The sequence below is a fragment of the Ordospora colligata genome, assembly GCF_000803265.1.
Source record: "Ordospora colligata OC4 chromosome Unknown contig_03, whole genome shotgun sequence".
Taxonomy (NCBI): Eukaryota; Fungi; Microsporidia; family Ordosporidae; genus Ordospora; species Ordospora colligata.
This window is the reverse complement of record NW_014575405.1, coordinates 93,629-117,334: the sequence shown is the minus strand read 5'-3', so window position 1 is coordinate 117,334 and position 23,706 is coordinate 93,629. Positions and strand designations below refer to the sequence as shown.

The 23,706-nt window shown below is 39.0% G+C and overlaps 21 protein-coding genes across 21 annotated transcripts; 9 read left to right on the top strand and 12 right to left on the bottom strand.

Annotated features, from left to right (window-relative positions):
• Positions 1 to 89: 89 nt before the first annotated feature.
• On the bottom strand, positions 90 to 2,627 carry M896_031030 (exoribonuclease R; the record flags this gene model as incomplete). Its single annotated transcript, XM_014708672.1, has 1 exon — positions 90 to 2,627. One exon carries the CDS (start codon positions 2,625 to 2,627, stop codon positions 90 to 92), a length of 2,538 nt encoding a protein of 845 aa, XP_014564158.1.
• A 52-nt stretch (positions 2,628 to 2,679) lies between these two features.
• M896_031020 (ribosomal protein L34) lies at positions 2,680 to 3,012 on the bottom strand (the record flags this gene model as incomplete). Its single annotated transcript, XM_014708671.1, has 1 exon — positions 2,680 to 3,012. The coding sequence occupies one exon, from the start codon at positions 3,010 to 3,012 to the stop codon at positions 2,680 to 2,682; it is 333 nt and encodes a 110-aa protein (XP_014564157.1).
• A 695-nt stretch (positions 3,013 to 3,707) lies between these two features.
• On the top strand, positions 3,708 to 4,595 carry M896_031010 (RNA binding domain-containing protein; the record flags this gene model as incomplete). Its single annotated transcript, XM_014708670.1, has 1 exon — positions 3,708 to 4,595. One exon carries the CDS (start codon positions 3,708 to 3,710, stop codon positions 4,593 to 4,595), a length of 888 nt encoding a protein of 295 aa, XP_014564156.1.
• A 109-nt stretch (positions 4,596 to 4,704) lies between these two features.
• M896_031000 (RNA-binding protein) lies at positions 4,705 to 5,220 on the top strand (the record flags this gene model as incomplete). Its single annotated transcript, XM_014708669.1, has 1 exon — positions 4,705 to 5,220. The coding sequence occupies one exon, from the start codon at positions 4,705 to 4,707 to the stop codon at positions 5,218 to 5,220; it is 516 nt and encodes a 171-aa protein (XP_014564155.1).
• Positions 5,221 to 5,350: 130 nt separating this feature from the next.
• M896_030990 (RNA-binding protein) lies at positions 5,351 to 5,830 on the bottom strand (the record flags this gene model as incomplete). Its single annotated transcript, XM_014708668.1, has 1 exon — positions 5,351 to 5,830. One exon carries the CDS (start codon positions 5,828 to 5,830, stop codon positions 5,351 to 5,353), a length of 480 nt encoding a protein of 159 aa, XP_014564154.1.
• Positions 5,831 to 5,899: 69 nt separating this feature from the next.
• On the bottom strand, positions 5,900 to 6,613 carry M896_030980 (uncharacterized protein; the record flags this gene model as incomplete). Its single annotated transcript, XM_014708667.1, has 1 exon — positions 5,900 to 6,613. One exon carries the CDS (start codon positions 6,611 to 6,613, stop codon positions 5,900 to 5,902), a length of 714 nt encoding a protein of 237 aa, XP_014564153.1.
• A 263-nt stretch (positions 6,614 to 6,876) lies between these two features.
• Positions 6,877 to 10,338, top strand: M896_030970 (uncharacterized protein; the record flags this gene model as incomplete). Its single annotated transcript, XM_014708666.1, has 1 exon — positions 6,877 to 10,338. The coding sequence occupies one exon, from the start codon at positions 6,877 to 6,879 to the stop codon at positions 10,336 to 10,338; it is 3,462 nt and encodes a 1,153-aa protein (XP_014564152.1).
• On the bottom strand, positions 10,298 to 10,915 carry M896_030960 (uncharacterized protein; the record flags this gene model as incomplete). Its single annotated transcript, XM_014708665.1, has 1 exon — positions 10,298 to 10,915. The coding sequence occupies one exon, from the start codon at positions 10,913 to 10,915 to the stop codon at positions 10,298 to 10,300; it is 618 nt and encodes a 205-aa protein (XP_014564151.1).
• A 67-nt stretch (positions 10,916 to 10,982) lies between these two features.
• M896_030950 (ubiquitin-related modifier-like protein) lies at positions 10,983 to 11,273 on the bottom strand (the record flags this gene model as incomplete). The annotated part of the gene is made up of 1 exon (XM_014708664.1): positions 10,983 to 11,273. One exon carries the CDS (start codon positions 11,271 to 11,273, stop codon positions 10,983 to 10,985), a length of 291 nt encoding a protein of 96 aa, XP_014564150.1.
• Positions 11,274 to 11,499: 226 nt separating this feature from the next.
• M896_030940 (putative sedlin) lies at positions 11,500 to 11,886 on the bottom strand (the record flags this gene model as incomplete). The annotated part of the gene is made up of 1 exon (XM_014708663.1): positions 11,500 to 11,886. The coding sequence occupies one exon, from the start codon at positions 11,884 to 11,886 to the stop codon at positions 11,500 to 11,502; it is 387 nt and encodes a 128-aa protein (XP_014564149.1).
• A 138-nt stretch (positions 11,887 to 12,024) lies between these two features.
• On the top strand, positions 12,025 to 13,344 carry M896_030930 (beta-tubulin; the record flags this gene model as incomplete). The annotated part of the gene is made up of 1 exon (XM_014708662.1): positions 12,025 to 13,344. The coding sequence occupies one exon, from the start codon at positions 12,025 to 12,027 to the stop codon at positions 13,342 to 13,344; it is 1,320 nt and encodes a 439-aa protein (XP_014564148.1).
• A 138-nt stretch (positions 13,345 to 13,482) lies between these two features.
• Positions 13,483 to 14,100, top strand: M896_030920 (uncharacterized protein; the record flags this gene model as incomplete). Its single annotated transcript, XM_014708661.1, has 1 exon — positions 13,483 to 14,100. One exon carries the CDS (start codon positions 13,483 to 13,485, stop codon positions 14,098 to 14,100), a length of 618 nt encoding a protein of 205 aa, XP_014564147.1.
• A 292-nt stretch (positions 14,101 to 14,392) lies between these two features.
• M896_030910 (small nuclear ribonucleoprotein) lies at positions 14,393 to 14,653 on the bottom strand (the record flags this gene model as incomplete). The annotated part of the gene is made up of 1 exon (XM_014708660.1): positions 14,393 to 14,653. The coding sequence occupies one exon, from the start codon at positions 14,651 to 14,653 to the stop codon at positions 14,393 to 14,395; it is 261 nt and encodes an 86-aa protein (XP_014564146.1).
• A 132-nt stretch (positions 14,654 to 14,785) lies between these two features.
• M896_030900 (uncharacterized protein) lies at positions 14,786 to 16,429 on the bottom strand (the record flags this gene model as incomplete). Its single annotated transcript, XM_014708659.1, has 1 exon — positions 14,786 to 16,429. The coding sequence occupies one exon, from the start codon at positions 16,427 to 16,429 to the stop codon at positions 14,786 to 14,788; it is 1,644 nt and encodes a 547-aa protein (XP_014564145.1).
• A 77-nt stretch (positions 16,430 to 16,506) lies between these two features.
• M896_030890 (uncharacterized protein) lies at positions 16,507 to 16,894 on the bottom strand (the record flags this gene model as incomplete). Its single annotated transcript, XM_014708658.1, has 2 exons — positions 16,507 to 16,748; positions 16,789 to 16,894. The coding sequence occupies 2 exons, from the start codon at positions 16,892 to 16,894 to the stop codon at positions 16,507 to 16,509; spliced, it is 348 nt and encodes a 115-aa protein (XP_014564144.1).
• Positions 16,895 to 16,940: 46 nt separating this feature from the next.
• M896_030880 (uncharacterized protein) lies at positions 16,941 to 17,633 on the top strand (the record flags this gene model as incomplete). Its single annotated transcript, XM_014708657.1, has 1 exon — positions 16,941 to 17,633. One exon carries the CDS (start codon positions 16,941 to 16,943, stop codon positions 17,631 to 17,633), a length of 693 nt encoding a protein of 230 aa, XP_014564143.1.
• A 133-nt stretch (positions 17,634 to 17,766) lies between these two features.
• M896_030870 (uncharacterized protein) lies at positions 17,767 to 18,612 on the bottom strand (the record flags this gene model as incomplete). Its single annotated transcript, XM_014708656.1, has 1 exon — positions 17,767 to 18,612. One exon carries the CDS (start codon positions 18,610 to 18,612, stop codon positions 17,767 to 17,769), a length of 846 nt encoding a protein of 281 aa, XP_014564142.1.
• Positions 18,613 to 18,696: 84 nt separating this feature from the next.
• Positions 18,697 to 20,328, top strand: M896_030860 (haspin serine/threonine kinase; the record flags this gene model as incomplete). Its single annotated transcript, XM_014708655.1, has 1 exon — positions 18,697 to 20,328. The coding sequence occupies one exon, from the start codon at positions 18,697 to 18,699 to the stop codon at positions 20,326 to 20,328; it is 1,632 nt and encodes a 543-aa protein (XP_014564141.1).
• Positions 20,329 to 20,337: 9 nt separating this feature from the next.
• Positions 20,338 to 21,903, bottom strand: M896_030850 (Sec1-like intracellular trafficking protein; the record flags this gene model as incomplete). The annotated part of the gene is made up of 1 exon (XM_014708654.1): positions 20,338 to 21,903. The coding sequence occupies one exon, from the start codon at positions 21,901 to 21,903 to the stop codon at positions 20,338 to 20,340; it is 1,566 nt and encodes a 521-aa protein (XP_014564140.1).
• A 263-nt stretch (positions 21,904 to 22,166) lies between these two features.
• On the top strand, positions 22,167 to 23,072 carry M896_030840 (protein kinase; the record flags this gene model as incomplete). Its single annotated transcript, XM_014708653.1, has 1 exon — positions 22,167 to 23,072. The coding sequence occupies one exon, from the start codon at positions 22,167 to 22,169 to the stop codon at positions 23,070 to 23,072; it is 906 nt and encodes a 301-aa protein (XP_014564139.1).
• Positions 23,073 to 23,369: 297 nt separating this feature from the next.
• M896_030830 (putative tRNA-intron endonuclease) lies at positions 23,370 to 23,675 on the top strand (the record flags this gene model as incomplete). Its single annotated transcript, XM_014708652.1, has 1 exon — positions 23,370 to 23,675. One exon carries the CDS (start codon positions 23,370 to 23,372, stop codon positions 23,673 to 23,675), a length of 306 nt encoding a protein of 101 aa, XP_014564138.1.
• Between the last annotated feature and the right edge of the window lie 31 nt (positions 23,676 to 23,706).

The following is a 23,706-nucleotide window of genomic DNA, read 5'->3' as shown; positions in this document are numbered from 1 at the left end:
TCATATCGTTATTGAATTATGTTTATTTTACCCATATTTCTATCCATTCTCAGGTATACCTTGGATCAGCTTATCCGCCGAGCACTTAACTAATCAACTAGCTTTAGTGAAAACCTCCTGTGGAAAAAGAACATCTGGTCATTCTGCATCACACGGACACGCACAGCTTCAAACATGCGCAGTTGTGTGCTGCAGAGTACAGCTTCTTCTATGTTGTAATCAGGAACATAAATAATCACTCCGTTTGATCTGATCCCTGTGATATATCCATCTAAAGTCGGTTCAGCGTCTCTAAGAGCCATGTATATTGCCAACTTCTCGCATTCCCAGGACGCCCTCTGTGCTGAGCGATGTCTTCGGTTCATATTGTTACAAGACTTCTCATCAGCAAACACATCATCTTCCTTCTCTTCTTGTCGTGCTATTGGCGTAAATTCTACTCTTCCAAGCCCGCTGATATTCTCTCCAACCTGCTCAGATGTGCTGAGAATATGGCCAAGAATCCTGTGAACAACAATATCTGCATATCTTCGTATTGGTGATGTGAAGTGCGTGTACATGTCTGTACCCAATCCATAGTGATGGAAACTCCTTACATCACCTGATAAGAAATACACTGCTTGATTCATAGATCGGATCAGTGTTCGCTTTGCCATCTCCCTGTGATTCTCATCCAATCTTAATATCGACTCATTCAATGCTTTTACAGACGATGCGTCAATATGAAAGCCTAGAGGAACTGAATTTGGAGGCGGATGTCTTCGCAATAAAGATGCTTCAGGATAGTAGTGATATGTAAACATTGCAGTCGATATGTTTGCAAGTATCATCAGCTCCTCAACAAGAAGATTTGTTTCATAGCTCTCCTTAAACTCAAGCTTCCCATCTCTAAACACTACATCTCTTGTGCTCATATCTAAAGATCCCTTCTCAAATCTTTTCTTCCTCAGTATCTTGCTTATTCCATTCAGTCTGTTAAGAGTTTCTTGTATTTCATTACCTTTCATTCTCTTTTCATTAATTATATTGTTCGCTTCCTCATAGCTCATAGCTCTCCTTGACTTTATTACAGACCTACAGAACCGTGTGCTAATGATCTCTCCGGACATAGAGACTTCCCAGACCACAGAAAATACTGCTCGCTCTTTTCCCTCAACCAAGCTGCATAGATTCGTGCTGAGAACCGCCGGAAGCATATCAATCCTCATTTCTGGCAGATATACACTTGTACATCTATCCTTTGCAACTTCATCAAGACCACTTCCTTTGCCAACATAAAACGTTACATCTGCAATGTGCACTCCCACTTCTATGTTTCCATTTGCAAGGTTGCGTGAATGAAGCGCATCATCAATATCAGTGCATCCAGGTGGATCAATGCTCAACACAAGAAAATTCCGGAAATCTTCTCTCAATCCTTTCATCACCTCTTCATTTATCCTTTTCATGCTTTCGCATTCATTAAATGCATTCAAATCTACATCAAAATCATCCCAACTCTTTCCATAGTAAGTTATTCTATTCGCAAGAAGTAAAGACTCTATCTCAACATCCTTATCTCCTACATCACCCAACTCCCTGTAATAACATCCACTCGGATACTTACTTGTGTTTTCCCAAGTATCAATCTCTACACAGAGTCTCTTACCTTTCAGTTTCTGTGCATCCAAGGTCCTGACTCTTATTGTTGGCATCCTTCTATCAATAGGAATCATAAGTACATATTGAGATCTAATCTTGCAATCAATATCATTAGGCACACTTCCAATAACTGATCTAGTCTTCCTCTTGTATATCCCTACAATTTTTCCATACAACTCTCTATTATTATCTAGCATATTCGCTAGTGCATTTACTTCTATCTTTTCTTCAGCTTCGCATTCATTCTTCATCACTTGTGATTGTATTTCCTCATCAATAAGTATTGTATCATCTCCACGCTCATCTATCACTTCTACATACACTTCATCTCCATGTAGCGCTCTGTTCATGTTTTCTTTCCCAATCACATTGATTCTCACTCCTCCATCAATTACCACACCACTGTAGCAATTATACAAACTTATCTCCACCACTCCTCGGTAAACTTCACCAGAGCCATACAAAACATCCAGGTTCGTCTTATACTCTTCATAATTTTCTCCATCATCATCCTTGTCGTTCACCAGCATATCAGAAATATCCTTACTCACATACTTCCCATATTCTTTAACGCTATCCTTATCCAAAATAACATATGTGTACTCTCTAACATGATTTACGTAGTATTCTAATACTCCCATAAGTCCCTTTCCACTCGTGTCTTTGCAAAAATTGTCATAAAACAAAATATACTGCTTCTCCCTCATTAATGCTCTTAATCTCTTCCTGTCGTCGATACTCAGCTCCTCAAGCACAGATTGGCATATGATTGCTTCCACATAGTCACTCTGCAACAACGCCCAGTATCTGCTCACAACATATGCATCAGGTATGATAAACACAGGTGCTCGCATCCTCTTTCTTTGAACTGCGCCGCAGCATTCAAATCCACAGGGAACCTCACTTCGTACATACCGCTCCTTTGTTCTCTTCACAAGCTTCAGTCTCTTGGATATCCTTCTCTCACTCACATTATCTTTCCACATCAAGGGATCATAAACTACTAAAAACAACATTTAAAACCGAAGATGCAATTTATTAGTTGCTCGCCGTCATGCCAATCTTCTCCTTGACAATCCTCTCTTCATCTGCAAGGAATGCGCCAATTATCTTGTCTTCAACACATCTTCCGCATATTGTGGCTCCATATACCCGATTGACTCGTCTTGCAGAAACCTTCTGTCGAGAGAACTCCGCAGGTCTCAGCCTTGCAATGCTGCTCAACTCTTTATTGCATTCATGGCACCTATGCTTCTTTGCATTCTTCTTGACTCTTCTGTTGACCAGCTTCCCAGATGGTGTTCGAACCTTTGTTCTTACATTGCTGCGTGTCTTGTACGTTCTTCCTTTGTGTATAAGAACATTCTTCATCTTGCAAGGGGAAAAAATTTCACCCGGTCTTGTATCTCAACTGCTTAAGTAGCCACAGTAAAACTAATCCAATACAATAAGGTTACAATTGTGCATAAACACATTTGTAGTCATATTGCTCACATAGAACACTTATAATATTGAAATTCCTATTCTCATTCACTTCATACAGGTATATAATGCATTACTTCATTTACTGTAGCTTTACACATGCTACAAGCATTTCTGCAAATATTTATACAAGCATATGCAAATGTAATTCTACAATCAGCCAATTGCATAATGCTAATGCATGCCTAATTCAAGTAATTTGAGTTGCCTGTATGACACATCATCTTTATGCAGTCCTATGATGTTAACGTGTTTCATGCCATATATGGACTTCAAAACATCTTTTGCATCGTCAGGAAGCGCATAAAGCTCGATTCCAAAGTGTTTACAGAATAACGGAAGATGAATGAAAAGCACGTCGTCTCTGGGTGTTACAAACACAACAGCAATGTCTCTGTGGCCATCCTCATAGTGTTTCATGAGCTGGTTGTATGTGGTGATTGCACGTCTTGACTCTCTCAGAATGTCATAGACGGTTGATGGATTTGTAACGGTGTTGATGCAATGCAGATCGGACGAAAGCACCTTTTTCATGCAAGGAGTCGAGGATAGATATTTTGGTTAACGGCAGCCCCAAAAATTTTATGTCAAAAATAACGAAGAAAACAAGCAAGAGTGCAAATGAAAAAAAAGAGATTAAGGAGAGTGAGTCTGGAAGTGAGACTACATCATGTGATGAGAGTGTTGAGGAAGAGTCTGGATCTGATAGTGTTGAGGAAGAAAGTGGAAGCGACGATGGCACGGCAAGCACTCAGGATACTGAGAGTGGAAGCGAAGCAGAGGAAAGCAAGAGGGAGGATAATCCGGCACTGACTATATTTATGAAAGGCATCAGCTATGATCTGACTGAGTATGATCTGAAGACTGAAATGGAGAAGATTGGAACTGTAGTGCGAGTGGGGATTCCGATGACTGGCGATCAAAAGAGAAACAAGGGATTTGGATATATTGAGTTCAGTAACGAGGATGAAGTTAAGAAGGCATTGAAGCTTGATAGAACAGTTGTTCTTGGAAGAGAGGTTGTGGTGAATATGGCACAGCCAAGGTCTGGGCCAAAGCAGAAGTATAGCGTATATGTGTCTAACATACCTTTTGAAAGCGACAGGAAGAAGCTGAAGGAGTACTTTGAGAGCATGGGCCAGGTTGTTGGAGTATCTTTTCCATATGATGTTGAGAATGACAGACTGAAGGGATTTGGTTTTATTGATTTTGGCAACAAGGAGGACTATGAGAAAGTGCTGAACAAGCCCAAGTTAGTGTTTGACGATTGCAACCTTTATCACAAGCCAGCAAATTCATCTCGTGGACCGAAGAACAACGACTACAACAGAGGCAACAGAGGCAACAGAGGCAACAGGGGAAGCAATGAATCCTGGGGATCAAGATCAAAGTCGAACAACAAGAAGCATTGGCTTGATGGGCAGAATAAGAGCAACAAGAAGGTGAGGTTTGATGATTCTGATAGCGAATAAACAGCGTCTTTTTATTTTGTGTATTTTTCAATGTGATTTTTAGTTTGATTCAAAACAATGTGAGGAGGAAATCAACGGTTGCTGAGTCCTAATTTTCATACCCTTGAGTATGTATGGAAATTCTGTAAGAACACTTTACATAAAGAACTTGAACAAGAGACTACCTATTAGAGAGGTAAAGAGAAGGCTACACATGCTTGTTTCTGGTCACTTCAAGGTTCTGAAGGTGAAGATGAGTAATAGACCAAATCTTCTTAGCCAAGCATTTGTGCTTCTAGATGAGGATGTCACAGAAGCAGTTGTTGAATATTTGGATAAAATGGTATTTCTTGGAACAACGATATCAGTATGTGCTGCACGCTCCGACATGTGCATAGGCAAAAAGGCTGTTATAATAACAACAAGCACGTTGCTTATTACGAGTATTCCAAGCACTACTTTGCAAGAGGACTTGGATATGATATTGCATAAGCTAAAAGGATTTCAATGCATTAGATTTATTCGTGTGAAGGACTTGGCATTTGTAGATTTCGCCTCAGTTGACGATGCTTCTGAAGCATATTCAAAACTCAATGAAGAATTCATTAACTACCTAAATGGTGCAAAAGTATCACCATCTGCATAAATCAATAAAAATTGTGAATCATTATGTTTAAGTAAAGTAATTCAGCTATTTATAAGCAGCATAAATCAGTCTCAATCAATTCAATAAGGCATTTATACTACACATTCACATGGCCTCCAGGTGTACTTATTCATCTGAAGCGTCTTGCATACTTGCCTCTCTTCACATCCCTGTGGTGTCTTTCTTCTACATATAGTTTATCTTGCTTGACTCGGCCTCCAAACATTCCCCTTCCGTATTGCCTGCCATCCACAAATCCATAGTCTTTGTCAATCGATAGTGGACTTTGCTCAAACCTAAATCCATTCAAATACTTTACTGCTGCATCTGCAGACTCTGTAGTATAGAACTCAACAAAGCAAAACCCACAAAAGCGTAGTGTGTTCCTGTTCAATCCCATTATCACTCTGCGCACTCGTCCACACAGCAAAAACAACTCCCATATCCTCTCCTCACATACCAAAGCACTCACATTCGACACAAACACTGTTGAGGATTGCCGCTTTGCCTCAATATACTCCTCGTCAGTTCCCTCAAACGTCTTCTCTCTGTAGAAGTAACCTCGGCTGTCTCCACAGAAATACTTTGCTAAAACATCGCTGCTGCCCATCGCTATAAGGACTAGCAACCCAAATTATTTGGTATTCAAAAAACATCTTTAATCAATTTTACATTCTATTTAAGCACCATGCATTACTGCATGATCAATTGCAAACATACTCACGAAGAACATATAGAACGTCCTTCCTCCATGATCCATTTGCTTGAACACATCCTTGAAGTCAGAGCACAACTTTCTACTCATAATCTCTAATGCAAATATGCATCCCAGAATAAACACAATTGCCCCATTGCCAGTGCTTAGTAACACAAAGAAAACAAGAAGCTTTGTTGCATCCTCCTTAGAAAACTCAATCTTGCGAACACAATCAATAATATTTTTCATGGTGAGCACCTTGCGTCTGTCCTTAACAAGATACATCTTTCCATTAAACATCACCAGGTCTTCAGGCTCAACCATAATCTTCTTGCGTGTCTGCTCAATTAACACAGCAACCCGGATCGACATGTCACTGGTTGGTATGTCGTCTACGAATTGCATGTTGTCATTATTCTGATTGGCTGACAAATGCACGTTGGCTGCATCATGGTACGTTTCCATTAACAGCTCATACTCCACAATCAGTGCATCAGGCTCCATGGTACATATAACCATAGAATCATCTCTTTCTTTACCACCAAACAAAATCTTGGTAATCTTACTTCTACATGTGCTTAAACTCGACATCTGTGCAATTATGTACTCTTTTACGTCAAGCACTGTGCTGCTGTTTTCAAACTCCTTTGTGTACACGTATTTTCCATCACTTGACTTCATTGTCAATATTACCATCGACTCCTGCTCCAGGGCCACTTATATATTTTTATGAATCAATCAGACTGGCACACTAAAAGGGGAACACTAAATAACATCCAACGCACATACACAAATGAGTACGTCATTGCCAATGCACATCATCTGCATCACTCATTCTTTAATACAAAGAGAATGATTTAAGCCAACACATTCAACATCTCACATATGCTTGTTCATGCGCATAACATTGTGTGTTCCAAATCAGATTCAATTTCATTCAAAAAACCACGGTCCCCATCATGCCTATTGACTTTGTCAGTTTGAAAGACTTGTGCACTGTCAAATACGAAGAGGAATACTGCACATATGCAGAGTATATTGGTTCTGTATCTCAGATAGCCAAGGATAAAATGCTATGTGAAATGGCGTCTATGCATGCAAAGAATGTGCTTTGTGATCAGAAAGTCAAGGAGTTTATGCAAAAATGCAGTCTGGATAACATCAAGCATTTTGCAGCAATTTATAAATACGATGAAGGATTCTGTAAGGCAACTGCAGTCAGCATCCTGAGAACAAGATACGATGTAGCAGACATGTATCACAAGGCTGCGATATTTCAGTGCATCAGAAAACTTGCATTTAATCTTGATTTTGAGTTTGTCAAGCAGATATGCAATGAGGAATGTCTGAGCATGATTATTGGAGAGTATGCATTTAAGAATGGAATTGATGTCGAGTTTATTGACAGTGTATGTGAATTTGAGCCATATGTGTTTTTTGGATATACACAACTAAATGGACTATTGCTGGACACGTTTGAGCCTTGCTTTGAAAGACTGATAGGAAAATGCATTGAGATACTTGATGTGCTTGATTATTCAAACGATCGGGTTGTTGATGCACTCATGTGCATACCTAACAAGAGTGATGCATTTGCTTATATGTTGATCAACAAACTTGTTAATGGAACCATGTTGGTTGACATTTCATGCAGACTTGATATCGATTGCGGAGTGCTTATTTACAATGGGTTTTTTGATAATGCTATGCACGAAGATGGAGTGGAGCTTTTGAAAAGAAGGTCAGTTAGTGATGCAATAAAGGTTGGTATAGAGAAGTGCATGAATAAAAAAGTATGCAGGATGGTATGTGATGCAATGATTGGTAGAGGACGTGAGTTTATGATGCATGATGGAGTTATAGATCTACTGCTTGTTATGGAGTATCATGGTTGTAGAGCTGTACTTGGAGATGCATTAAAGGGATTGCAAGCATGCGCGGAGAAGCAGTTTTTGGTATTGAGAGAAAATGAGTCGCATTGGAAGTGTAAAGTAGAGGTTGATAGGGTAACAGGTGAAATATCATTAGTAGACATGGAAAGGAGAGTGGTAGAGGAGAGTGTAGAATGCACAAGCACAGAGAATCAAGATGATGAGTACATAAGCAGTGGAATATTTAGTGGATTTGAATTTCTGGATGAGAAAAATATAGGTAAAAAACGGATGCACCAATATATTGACGAGATATGCAAAGTAGATTGTGATGAAAAGTACATGGGCAGTGAAAGCTTCATGAAGTATGTGAGAATGAGACTTGGATTTAGGTGTATAGTCAAGAGTCATCTGCAGCCGACGTTTGGACAGCTTCTGAGTCTTCCGAATGAATATTTAAATGATATTCTTGGAATGTACCTAAATGTGTTTTTAGGCCTAGTGCAGGAGTTCAATAATGCACTGATTCCATCCAGTCGACGAAGAGATGCAGCAGTCAAGGCAATTGTGAGTTCTGGATATAAGGAGCTTTTTGTAGAGTATCTTGTGGCAAAGGACCGGTACTTTCGAATTGTAGTTGATTTTGATAAGTGGTTTGATAGAATGAGTATGCAATACAAAAGAATGTATGTTGAGGATCATTTGAGTGTATTTGTAGAACGTTTTGAACGAATTGTGACTGCATTTGGAAAAGATGCATGCTTACTGATGTCGGTTGTTGATTCTTTGAGGATTATTGGAATACCTGATGAGCAGATACGTGATATGAAAAGTAGAATACAAGATGAAATAGATGTATACAGAGTATATGATAGAAATATAGACAGAATAGATGATATAGCAAGTGTCATGTGTGTAGTAGATGCAGTAGAAGAATGTAAACATTCAGAAATGAAAGAATTGCATGATGAGAAAGAAAGAATTGAATGTATAAGTAGCAAGTCTCATAGTGGAAGAAATGAACATACAAAAAGTAAATGTCATAATGTAGATGTTAATGATGAAAATAATTGTAATAATAGATATGAAAGCACGAAAAGAATAAAAGAAAGCAATGTGTATAATGATGGATGTGATGTAGAGTCTATTTCATATAGTGATCTGAATGGACGAGTTGGGATGATTTGCAACGAAGTGAGCATGAGGATGGCATTTGGAAAGGAAATTGAAAGAGCATCGATGGTTACTGCAGCATTGGTCGGTAATGATGATATTATGGACAGGGTGGTTTCTGTTGTATATGATGCGAATCCAAGTGGAAGAAGATTTCTGAATGTTGTCGAATTTATTGTGCGTGTTATTGCATGCAGCAAAAGAGAACTCAGAATATTTCCATGTATTAATAAGGTTATAAAGAAATATGTTGATGAGAGTGGAAGATACATGGCCGTGTATTTTGTTGCTATTAAATCACAAATTGAGGAAATAGATGCAATTGTTGAAGAATATAACAATGGAGCAATTGAAGCGATATGTAGTGCGCTTTGTAGCAGGATTTTGATGGGCAGTGAATGTGTGAATGGATATGTGAATGTTAGCGATGTGTTTAATGAGCCAGTGGTTAAGAAGAATGATAAAGTACTGATTGACAAGATGTTTGTGAATCAGGAAAGTGGATGGAGATTTAGAATGGAATGTGTTGTGAATAGACTTTTATGCTCTGATAAGGAGTTTAAGCAGTATGTTGGATTGAGATGTGCAAGTGTTCTTGGTATTTTGATTGATGTGCCCATACATCTTGATTCTGGAAGTGATAGAATAATTGAAGCAGTATTGAAGCACTTAAGAAAAGAGGATGTGACAAAGACAGTCAATATGAAACTGATGGATATTCTATACAGAAGAGAAAAGCTTGATGTAATAGGAAAAGAGTGTCTAAGACTCGTTGATGTGGATATTCTTGATACAGATGATGTCGATAGAATCAACGATATGTTTTTTGTGGATCCTGTTGGATACCTTGAGATTCTTCCTCGGATGGTAGAAAGAGGATATGAACTGTCGAGCACAGTGTTTGTTGAGCTGATAAAGCAACTGAAGGGATGCCATGTAGACAAGGTGGCTGTTGATGTCATGAATGTGTTGAGGAATGCAAAGTACACTGAAGAGATGGTTTTTGAGAGCATCCTGTCGATTGAGAATGCAAAGCTTGAGTCTAAGATGTTTCTAATAGAAAAGATTCATACGTCTGGAATAAGATTGAACGCATCGATGTTTCTGAGTCTGTGCGTACACGTTGGAAACGAAGATAACTACCAGGCTTTAGAAGGTTTACTGAATATCCTAAGAAACAATGGAATCAATCATAATGTTATTGATAAATGGAAAGGCAAAAAAACGTTGGAAAAGTTAATGATCAGGATATATCCACTATGTATGGATGATGTGAGTTACTACAAAGAACTATTGAAGACGATTAAGGACGATAAAAACGAAATAAGGTTTATTACTAGATTTTATAAGAATGAGTTTCAGGCATTGCATACGTGACAGGTATGGAGTTATGACCATTTGATAATTGTTGTGTAGATCCAAGTGAATTCTGTGCAATTAAACATTTGATCCCGTGCTTATCTAAAGATACATTATGAGCATATTGCTTTCCACACGGGCATGAAAACGGTTTTTTGAGTTGATGGACCGATCGTACATGAGTGGAAAGATTACTCTTCTTACTGAATTCAAATCTACAGTATTGACATGCATAGATCTTCTTTTCGTGATTAAAAACCTTTATATGATGGCTTTTTACGTGTGATTCAAACCACGCATGCTTTTTGTATGTTTTCTTACATATGCTGCATTCATAGTGCACACAAGTTGTTTTATGCCTACAAAGTCTATCCTTAGTATGGCATGTGTATCCGCATTTAGAGCATTTGAATTCTGGAGAGAAATGGCTCTTCTTGTGGACCGAAAGATGACTGTTCTTCATATAAGTCTTCTCACACATATCACATTTATAAGGCCGTTCCTTTGAGTGTGTGTTTAGATGATCGTTGAGCTTTGCAGCTCGTTTAAATGTCTTTCCACAGCCCTGCACATTGCAGCAAAACTCGTTGCGCATGAGTTAGTTCAGGGATCCAATCAATAATTTAATAATCACTTATTTCCATGTTGCAAGCCATGAGTATTCAACCGCCATGGATCGTAGATATAAGCACCATTTCATCCCCATACATAACCGGTGTTTTTTCTCTTTGCACGATTTCCCAATCCATCTTGTTGATGATGCAGATTGTTCCATGTGCTAGTTCACCATGACGGTCAAAGAAACTGCTTCTCACATCTGTATCTGTGTTGCACAAGTGCTTTAACACATCTCCAATTGTTTCCATCTTGCCAGAATCCATTGTATCTTTACTTATTAATAGTTCGCTATTATTGAGTCTTGCAGTGCTTGCCCCACTAAACTTTAACTTCATGCTGGGCATCTGCATTAAGGAATTATACAGGCATGAACTTCAATATCATCTAGTTTCAATATTATTCAATTTCAACATCATCTAGTTTCAATATCGTCCAATGTTAACATCATCTAGTTTCAATATCATCGAATTTTAACATCATCCAATACATCAACGCCATCCCATCAACACAATATTAAAAATCCATTTCATACTTCACATAAACACATTTACTACACTAAATTTACACAAAATACGAACTATATAGTTCATCCACACTTCTGTTGAGATCAGGATTATCTGCAATTACATCCGAATGTGCAGATTTAAGAAGAATTCCTGCAAACACTTTATGCGCATTATCTAGAAATTGCTTTACATCGCTCCTTGAATGCATAAACAGCAACTTATATCCGGATGGCATCACATATGCACTGACCTTTGCATCACCATACGTATCCAATGAGGCAAAATAGTTCGTTGTGGACGACAACATCTTCTCCATCAATACATCGATTGATCCATACACAATAATCATGAATCTGCAGTACTCCTCATCACTTACCTTGTTGAACATCCTCTGGTAAACAATATCGTTCTTTTCAGAGACTATCACCAAGAGCTCGCCCATGGGCTGAAGAACGATAATGTTTAGAAACAAGGTATTGTGATATGCTAAGTCAGATACACGATGAGTGTGGGGGTAGAAATGCCTGCAACCTGGTTAGTAAAGACGTGTTATATTCAAGCCGAAAATTTTGCCCTTCAAATGAGAGAAATCATCCACTTACAGACAGGGCAGTGTGGAAATCAGGTTGGATGCAAGTTCTGGGAAACAATCAGCGGAGAGCACGGAATAGACCAGACAGGTAGGTATGTTGGTGAATCTGACAATCAGCTGGAAAGGATTAATGTGTACTACAACGAGGCGTCATCGAAGAAATATGTCCCACGTGCGGTTCTAATTGATCTTGAGCCAGGGACAATGGATGCAGTAAGACAGGGACCGTTTGGAGATCTATTTAGGCCAGATAACTTTGTATTTGGACAAAGCGGTGCAGGAAATAACTGGGCAAAGGGACACTACACTGAAGGAGCAGAGCTGATAGACTCGGTGATGGATGTGGTAAGGAAGGAGGCAGAATCGAGTGATTGCTTACAAGGATTCCAGATAACCCATTCACTTGGAGGAGGAACTGGAGCAGGAATGGGAACTCTACTACTGTCGAAGATCAGAGAAGACTTTCCGGACAGGATGATATGCACATTTTCAGTGGTTCCATCACCGAAGGTAAGTGATACAGTAGTTGAGCCTTACAATGCAACTCTTTCTATACACCAGCTTGTTGAGAATGCAGACGAGACATTCTGTATTGATAATGAGGCATTGTATGACATATGCTTTAGGACACTAAAGCTGAGTAATCCTGGATACGGAGATCTGAATCATCTTGTGTCTCTGGTAATGAGCGGAGTGACCACATGTCTCAGGTTTCCTGGGCAGCTGAATGCAGATCTGAGGAAGCTGGCTGTGAATATGATCCCGTTTCCTCGACTTCACTTCTTTGTGGTGGGATTTGCACCGCTGATTGCAATAGGAACACAGAAATTCAGGACGTACTCTGTGTCTGAGCTTACACAGCAAATGTTTGATTCAAAAAACATGATGACTGCATGCGATCCCAGGAAGGGAAGATATCTAACGGTTGCAGCAGTATTCCGTGGTAAGATTTCAATGAAGGATGTTGATGAGCAAATGTCAATGGTACAGTCGAAGAATAGCTCATTGTTTGTTGAGTGGATCCCAAGCAATGTGAAGACTGCAGTGTGTGACATTGCACCTACTGGGCTTGAGATGTCGGCAACGTTTGTTGGAAACACCACATCAATTCAGGAACTATTTAAGAGGATCTCAGACCAATTTACGGTGATGTTCAGAAGAAAGGCATTTTTACATTGGTATACTGGAGAGGGTATGGATGAGATGGAGTTTTCAGAGGCTGAGTCTAATATGAATGATTTGCTTTCTGAGTATCAACAGTATCAAGATGCAACTGTTGGAGATGTTGAGGAGTTTTTGGTTAATTAAAGTGATGCTCTTATTGTGTTTCTAAGATATTTCATGTATTATTGTTAATGCGAAGGCATACTTCACACTGTTTCAAAGCACATGCACCTGAAACCATGTTTGGGAGAATAAATTTATTGCTGCTGAGACACAAACCAAATGCTGCACATTCTAGAGAAGGAGCATGGTCCACGTTATCTTCTTGATGCAAATGGGGTTGATCCGTTCACACAGAGGCCGTTTTCAGACATGATGAAGGATGCACACTCAAGAAAGCATGATTATTACCTTGCAAGAGTACAATGCAAGAGCACGGCAAGCGATGCAAAAGCACCATACTATTGCTACGATGCCAGGCAGCTCTGCAAGTATGTCTTTGAAATGGTCATATCTACTGAGGGAAGGCAGATCAGGATCAAAAACTTCCAGGATCCTATTAATAACGAGCATATCAACGAAATCAGTTTCTTTCTGCTCAAGTACGATTCAGACACTCCGCTGCGTGCAGAGTATGTGGGTGATCATGAAAAGTTTCTGAGCAACAATAGCTTCCGCAGTAGAATCTTCTACCAAAGCGGCGTTGCTGAAGAGCTGCCCGTCAACTTTCAGTTCACCCCAAAGGAAATACCCATTATCAACAAGCGAAGATTCCTTTCAATAATCATAATGGTTATTATTCTTCTTGTGGTGGCAACTTTACTCTTTGTATTCACTGAAAAAGGTGTCATGAAGCCTTACCAATTGCATCACTCGATCAATGGAAAGCATTACATCTAATAAATCAATCAAATCTTCTTCACTCTATTCAATAATAGGCTTATTAGAGGAATTAAGGTTTTTACTCTATTCAATAATAAGTTTATCAATGATTCTTCAGTCTATTCAAGGATAAGTTCATTTGAGACGACGACTTCTTCTTCACTTTACTTAATAATAAGTCCTCCAAACCTTCTTCTTTACCCTATTCAATAATAAACCTATTTGACATGAAATGACGACTTTGCTCTATTCAATAATGAATCTATTACAAATTATTCACTTCATTTTTTCAATAATAAGTTCATCACATTTACTTCACTTTATTCAAGAAAGGCGCAAACTTCAATGCTGGTGGTAATACAAACAGTACAATTGCAGATCCTCTGATAAAAACTTCCTTCTTTCTCTGCAGACCATCCTTCGAATATACTGACACATCAACAAGCTCCACATTCATATAGTCATCTATCTCCTTTAGCACTCCTTGGTACATACATCCGCTGTCCGTCTCTATACTCACTGCAAGTCCTTGAGACTCATACAATAGTCTCAATGGAACACTAACCGCCATGGGCATCACACACTAAGTACTTAATCAACAAAAACCGGCCAATCTTATAAAACACTTGACAATCTTAAAAAATACTTGAATAACACTTTTATTACTCCCACTCACTCAATATCCTTGCACATGTCATACTCCTTAGTTAGTATCGTTTCTACCATTTGCATTCTCATTCTTTTGAGGCTCAGTCATCCAGTCTCCTCCACGTGCACTTCTACTCCTTCCAAACAGATTCTCACTCCGATTCACTGCTTCTGGATCTCTTTGCATTCTTGACTGCCTTAACTCACTTATTGATTTTCCCTCGTTGTTTTCCTGCTTCTTATTCATGCTGTACGAGTCAACACTCGGTGGCACATATGCCCTGGGCTTCTCATCAGGTTCACTTCTCCAACTGCTGGCTCGTGCTTTCACCCCTGCATTCACCTCTTGATTCCTTCTATTCTGTGCCTCCTCACTTCGCTTATCTTCCTCAATCCTACTCGAAAGCATCGCACTCAGTCTTTCTATACACTCCAGATGCTTCTTTAGCTGCTTCCTGGTTCGTCGCTGCTCATCCTCATTCTCTTCAAATATTCGTCGCATCGCCATGTTTCTCTCTTCATACCATACATCATCTATCCCCTCTGACTTGTCCACATAGTATCTCAAACATATCTTCATCTTCTTATACAGCCCTGAAAATCGGTCTCTAAACTTTACTTCCCTCTTTTGATCATTCGTGCTTTGACTTCCATGCATATTCTCAAGTTCTACTCGTCTTGGTGCTCTCTTCTCTCCTTTAGTAAGCTTCGTAATCTCAACCTTCTCACGGTACTCTTCACAGATCTCAAGAACCTTCCTCTCAACACTCTTATACTCATACCCGCCTGCCTTAACTTTCCCATCATTTATCTCAAAGCTAAAATCATTCTTCTTCATAAACGCAATAAGATCCATGTTCTCATCAATAAGTACTGCTTCCTGCACACACCTTTCATATCTGCTCCACATTCCAAACTTAAATCTTCTCCTCACAAGCGTGTCATTTCCACACTTAATCCCTGCACATCGTTTCTCAACATTCTCAAGCACCTCAAGTACATCAACACATTTCATCTTTCCCAGGTGCTTCTTGTGCCTTTCTCCCTCATTCTTCATCTCTGCATATCTGCATATCACTTTAAAGTCATCAAGACTGCTCTGCATGCTCATTGCATTTGCATCCTGAGATACAAGCATGCCTACCACATTCAAATACGAAAAAAGCATATTAGACTCAATAAAAATCTCACTAAGAACATTAAAATATTCCGTCATCTCCCATACCGTCATCCCCATCTGCACAAATATCTCATTTATCCTCTTACTCACTACATAACATTCATACTCTGCTGCATTACTGCACAGCAGTCTACAAAGATCAAGTAAAATCACTGCAGCACTCTCATTCATCTTCTCACGCATTATAGAATCTCCCTCATCATACATCCTCTCAAAACACCTGAAAAAGCGCATATTCTCTTCAAATTCATACTCCATCTTCATTGCACTCATCCATCTTTTGTACAACTCAAGCACCTCATCATACATCCTTTCCTGTACAAAATAGCTTTCAAATACCTCATATACACCCCCCTTGCATCTTCGACCTCTAGTAAATACGTCGTAAAACTTCATCACATGTCTCATATCAAACCTGTGCTCAAACACATATTGCCGCAGCACACTCATCATATCCTCATCGGCTCTACTCCATACACGATCTGCCATCTCCATGAGTTGCACTTCTTCTCCATCCATTTGGGGCTATTTTTTCACTTTATTCAATTTTCTCGGCATAATCTCTCTCACAATCATTTGCATCGTAAAGCCTAGCATTAATACCCTCTTGCTTTATTAATCATTTCATATCCAAATGAACCTAACAGTCCGCTCATTGCATTCTTTACTCCAAACCTTCTCCCATTCCTCAGTCCACACACAAAAGATGAAGCAAAAGGTGCAAATAACTGCTTAGCATATCCTGAAATACCCAACATATTCAATCCACAACCAATCAGCGAATACACCATCGACTGCTTTGCCATCTCTCCTCCATTCCTGACTGGTTGCTCAATCACTAATCTTCGGTTTGCTCAAATTAACTACTTCTCACTTACATCCTTCTCTTCTTAGAGCGTTGCTTAAAAGCACACTTATACTTCCAACAACAAATGAATTCCCAGTCGCTTCAAAGATCCTCAAAGCTACATCACATCTGCTCATTCGCATGGGCTCATAGTTACTTTTATTCGCATGAATCAGAATCCCCATGGATAGGACAGATGAATATATAAAACACATAGACACAGGCGCTCAGGTTCCTCTTCAATCGTCAGAAAAAACATTCTACGATGCAATCATCACAAAAATAGAACTTATCAACAAAAGACTTACAAAGTCCCTATCATACAAAGAGCTGCTTGCAGTGGAAGAACAATTTTCGTCACTGTCATCTGAATCACAACACACAATCGATTCAATCTCTCTACAGGGCTCAGATGACCTTATCCTTCACTTTGAAGGCATAAAGAAGATCATCCGCATGAAGTTGAAAACACTTGAAAGCAGGATATCAAAGCTCAAGGACAAAAAGATGAGTGTCCCTGTGGATCTTAATCCAGAAAGACCACAGACATTCAAAAAAATCGACCAGGTGCAGATAATGGAAGAAGAAAACAAAAGATTGGTTGAAAAGTATAATGTCGAGGGATACAGGCTCACAAGGCAAAGGCTTCTCGAGGTTGAAGCCCTGCAAGACACAATATTTGAGCATCTAACTCTACAGGATGAAAGAATAGATGGTATTGTGGACATTGCATCAAGGGCTGGTAACTGCGTTTCAAAAGGAAATAATGTACTCGATAAAGTTGGCGAGTCAGGAAAGCTGTTTCGCAGATTCATGTTTATTCTACTACTTTGCATGTCGTTCATCTTGGCTTTCCTTCACTACTACTACAGATAGTTCATTTACATGCGCCACATAAACGTAAAAAACACATGTGATATTAAATCTTTAGCAATATTCATGCATCTATCATGATACCAATCCAACGGTGTTCATTTACTAGATGCTTCTATGCTGCATCCTTACAAAATCATGTCTTTGCCAGGATAATTGCAGAAATGACATCTGCATCATCTAGAATTTGATTGATTACATCCTTGTTTATATGTCTTTCCTCAACTATCTTCTTGAAATCAAAGAATGCCTTTCCTTTTGCAAATGTAATGACTGGAATTATTTTTGTTTCGTTTTCTTCAGTAATTGAATAGGTGGATGTGGTGCAATTCACAGGTGTGAATTTCCTATGCTCTTCTGTATTCTGCATCATTATTGTACTTGATTCTCTTATTTCCTCCTCAATCATTCCTGATGACTTCTGTAATATCTTTTCAGTATCAATTTTGATTGGCTTTATCCATTTCAGCTCTTGTCTTTCCTGTATATTTGTGTGTTTCGGGCTGCCATGTACATTTGCATTTCTTTTAGATGATCTTGGATCTCTACGCAGTGTTTCTACTACATCTTGCACATCAGACTCCATGACAGTCCGTTCAATCTCTTTAATTGTAATCAGGTTTGCATCCCATGATACCTTCTTTCGCCTCTTAGGCATGGAGTCATCGTACATCTTCAACACCTCTTCCACGCATGCCCCATTTACCTGTGCAGCACGTTCAATAGCCTTACGCAGTCCAGATGCCTCAAACTGCTCCTTAGTAAATCCAGAGTTTTTCAAAAGTCTCAATGCATCCTCAACATCTGGGTAAAGCACGTCAAGACTAAACAGGATGAAGTCGGTATAGAATGGATGAGATATTGGGAATACCGCTCCTTCGAGTATCTCGCTAATGGCATCTTTTGTACTTCCAGCAACCACACTTGGATCCTCAATCTCAAATATTTTTTCTATTTTTGCAATCACATCTCGTTCATGCATCACAGGGTGTGCAGCTATGCTTTGACAAAGCACTTTGTGCATGCAACAGGCTACTTGTGAAATGCACATACCCTATGTGTATACATGAGAAGATTTGGAAGCAATCAGTGGTCTGCACACAACAGCACATATGAAGACATGAGAAGAGCATTTGATACAATCAAGACAAAACTGGCGAATACAAGCAGTTCGATGATCTCTGTAGATCCTGGTATATCAATGCAGAACGATAACCTATGTTCTGATGAAAGATCGGCATGTGATTTTACATTGATTGCATCAGATGAAGAATCGTGCTCCAATACGCTTATCAGCATTGGACCTGAAGCCAGAAATGCTATTTTCAATTCATCCACAGTATGTTCTAAAGCAAGCGCTGATAAAGTTGATAATTGCATTGACTACATTGAAAGTAATTCTGAATTGAAGCCAAAACATACAAGTAATAAATGTAGTGATGTAGAATATACAAGTAATAAATACAATAATACAGAATATACAAATAGTACATCTAGTAATTCAAGTAATAAATGTACTAATAAAAAGTATACAGGTAATGCAGAATACACAAGTAATAAATACAGTAATGCAAATAACAAATATGATGATAATCAAGAAAAGAATATAAACACATTGAATGAAGAAAAAACAAACGATTGTATAGCTACACGCCAACTTATTCATGAAGAGTCGCTTTCTGATGAAATGGATTACAAGGAGCTTGGATTCTTAAGCTTTATTAACGTGTTTAATGAGGAAGATGTGGTTGGTATAGAAGCACAGCAGATAGACAATATAACATTCCGTAAAGCACGTGGCGAAGTAGACGAAACATCACATTCTCAAATGCACTCAGAAGACATATATGCAGATATACAGCATCTGAAAAGAATTCGGTTTGATCAGATGCCAAAGGATGTACGAAAGATTGGAGAAGCAACATTCAGCGAAGTGTTTGCACATGGCACATTGGTTTACAAGATTATTCCGTTAGGAAATTCATCAGAAGAAACATGCATAAAGTCATTTCTCAAAGAGTCGAGTATATTTCAAACAATCTGCAAGGAGGAAGGTGTGTGCAAGCTTGTGGATGTGTTTCTGTTGAATGGGCGATACTCGGAAGAGTACCTGCGTGCATGGGATGAATATGGAGAGGAAGAGAACGAAAGGCCATGTAAATACAATGATGAACAGGAGTATGGAGTGTTAGTTATGGCGGACGGAGGAGTAAGTCTTGAAGATACAAAGTTTACAAACTGTGCTGAAATAAACAGATTTCTAAAGAATGTAGCAAAGGTACTTGCGAATCTTGAAACGAAGTATGAGTTTGAGCACAGAGACTTACACTGGGGAAACATACTCATCAACAGTGAAAAAGTAAACTTGATAGATTTTTCACTCAGTAGAATCAAAAGCAATGGAAAAGTGATCTATGAAGACCTTAATGCAAAAGAATGGCTCTTTGAAGGTGATGAACAAACTGATATACAGTTTGGAGTATATAAACAGATGCGTTTACTAAGCCATAGTGATTGGAAAGCATTTATACCAGAAAGCAATGTTCTATGGATGAAGTATCTTGTACAGAAAGCATTTAGCAAAATCAGGTTCCGAGGAAGGAGCTCATTGATCTCACAATACATTAAGATTATGGACAGCAGCAGCTCAATGATAGAGGCTGAGCAGAAGTTGAGTAAATGCACAAAAATACAATAAAACAACAGTTTAATCTTGCTCAAGCAATCTCTCAATCTGTTTAAGGAATACACTTGCATTCAGGACCTCGGTGCATCCATATATCACAGGCACGCCCAGTCTCTCCTCGGCAAGTTTCAATGTCTTAAGCTCGGTGTATGTGCCTCCCCCTACACAAAAAACCACCACCTTTGAAACCTCTCCTGGATATATTGTGTTTGATCCCAAAGGGTCGAATACCTTCATGCTTGAATAGTCCTGAGATTTGATCGATCCATAAATCATCTCTGCAAGAGATGACACAGGTGTCTGCTCTTTCACAGGGAGTAGTTTTTTGACATTTCCCATAAGGTTTGTGACAACCTGTGAATACAGTGTTCCTGCTTTGTCTGTGGTGCTTCTCTTTTGTTTTCTGAAGAAATCAATCACATTCGACTTTATCTTTCTTTTCTGAAGCAGTGGATCAACAAGATCTGCGTCTTTTGTACCAAGCATAACGATTGCAAGTCTTAATATGTCAAGATCGCTGCCCTTTTCACAAACCTCCAGCAACTCCTGCGTAGTGTATCCACCTTTCTCAACCTTGTAAAAGTCATCAATTGATCGTTCCTTTATTATCTCCACCATTTCAGAGCATATTGAAATATGTGCATTTACAGACTCGTTTCTCTTTGCAAGTTCTGGCGCCTTCTCAAGAACTTCTTGTATTGTCTTTTTGTCTGTCTTTTCATCCACACTCCTCAGTGCCATTTCCTTTTTGTACTCAAGCAGCTCCTTCTCAACACACTCCACAACCACTGGAAAATATTCATTGCTACATTTTCTCCATAGGCTGTCCTGTGGATCCAAATCAAATGTTTTTTTGTCATTCATTGAAACCTTATTGGCGCCAAGCTCCAGAAGATCGCACATCAATGCATTGTAACTCCACACATGCTGCACAGGTGTAATCACATCATAATTTCTATTGACAAGTATTAACAATGGTCTCTTAGTAGTCTTCTTAATCACTTTCGTGTTGCGTATCTTCGATTCAAGCATCTTACCTATCTGCATTGAAACATCATCGTCCTTGCACAAAACAAACGGAATCTCGCCCAGTGTCACAAAAACACTCATTAGGCACGTCACAGTCTTCCTCAATGTCTCTGGATCTGCCATATCTACAAAGCTGTTACACATTCCAAGTGTAAACATATCATCCTGTAGTGCAATAAAGTCCACAAATTGGTCATATACGGACTTTATTCTCAATCCATATCCCCTTTCAGATAGTACAAATCCCAGTTGTTCAATCTCCTTCCTTCCTATATTTGAAGAAAAGTTCAGGTAGAACTCAGAGTAAAGTTCTGCAAGCACGTCTTCTGCGATCCCATTTGTGCTTGATACAAAGTACACTGCAGGTGTATTGCTGATAGGATGCCTCTTCTGTGATGTAAGGAAATGTACTGTTATTCCACACTCCCTCAGCTCATTGACCCTCATGAGAGGAGAAAGAATTTGCTGCGTGTGTTCATCAATGACTAAAACCTTCCAAGGATTGGATGGCAGCAATAGAAAGCTTTTTATTTTCTGTTTCTGAAGCTCTCGTAGCATTTGTGTTTGTCAGGGCATCCACAAGATCGATTTTGTGCATACACATGAAGAGAAAAAAGATAAATATGCATAAGTTATAAATGCATGAATACAAATTGTATGAATAATTAGCATATGAGTTATAACTAGAACAAATATGTTGATATTCAAATACGTGTGGTATATTACGTTGTGTTTATTACATGCGTGTATACTTAAGATTATGCATGTAAACTGTAGCATGATGCGAAATAAATCTTTTTGTTATCCCATCAGGCTAGGTAATGACAACAGAGATACGGAATATAAGGCTACTAGAGAAGATTGCATCTGGAGCATTCGGAGAGATATATCTTGGCGAGAACATGGCAACGAATCAGAAAGTGGCGGTAAAGCTTGAGAAGAAATCCCAGTACGGACAGCTTAAGCATGAGTATGGAGTGTATAAGGTGCTTGGAAGTCATTGCACACCCAAGGTCTATGAGTATGGGAAGATTTTATATGAGAATGTTTATGTGAATGGGCTGGTGATGGAATTGCTTGGGAAGTCTTTGGAGCAACTGTTTGCAAGTACAAACAGGCAATTTTCGATGAAAACAGTGCTGATGCTGGGAGAAAAGATGGTTGATAGCATAGAGTATTTGCACCACAGAAACTATGTACACAGAGACATTAAACCGGATAACTTTGTGTTTGACATACAAGGAGAAAGACTGTATTTGATTGATTATGGACTTGCAAAGGAGTTTAGAAATCCAGCAACATTCAAGCATAGGGAGATACAAACGGATAAGTCCTTGACAGGAACAGCAAGGTATGCGTCTCTGCGCACGCATCAAGGATATGAACAGAGCAGAAGGGACGATCTTGAAAGTGTTGGATTCTGTATGGTGTATTTTTTGAAGGGAAGACTCCCTTGGCAAGGACTGAAAGCAAAGACAAAGCAAGAGAAGTATGACAAAATACGCGAGAGCAAGGAGAGTATTTCTTTGTATGAGCTGTGTATGGGCTTACCCAAGGAGATTCATTCGTTCTGCTTCTATGTGCGCAATCTTGGTTATGAAGATATGCCGAATTATGCATACTTGAGAGCTTTGCTGGGTGATGCGTTGAGACAGAGGGGAATGAGGAATGACGGAGTGTATGATTGGGTTAAAAAGGGCTCTTCAATTGATTTTGAAGTGTTGTAGAAACGTTTTGGGATATAGGAACAGAGTACCTTGTGAATTGTTATATATTTAGGAATGGTATTGGATTGATGATTATACTGATACTATGAATGTATTGTTTTAATGTATTGGATTGATAAGATGAACGCCTTATGTTAACGTACTGTGATAATGATAAGATGAATGTATTATGTTAATGAAAACATACATATAACTCTAATTTCATAAGTGATCTGAATAGAACGATGTACAGTATGTGAATCCTTAATTGACAATGCGATAATTTTTGATTTATGAGCGAATTTTATGCATGAAGTGATGCCCGGGGTTCGAGCACAGCTAAGAGAAGTGCTAAGGAATGCATTCATGAAGGAAGGATTTGTGGTTGGGGACGGATTGAAGTATGGAGTGGATTTACTATTGTACACGGATAGTCCCTCTAAGGTACACTCTCGTTATGGTGTACTGATTGATGATGGATATTGTATGCAAGATATTATAGGTATTCAAAGGACCTGCGCATCAGCAAACAAGGAGATGGCTTTAGTTTTCTTTAGTGAGGATGGATTTGAAATGGTGCTTGTGGAGAGGATGCAGCTAAAGAATGTAGAAGAAATAAAATAAGAAACAAATTTTGTTGTTTTGATACAATGAG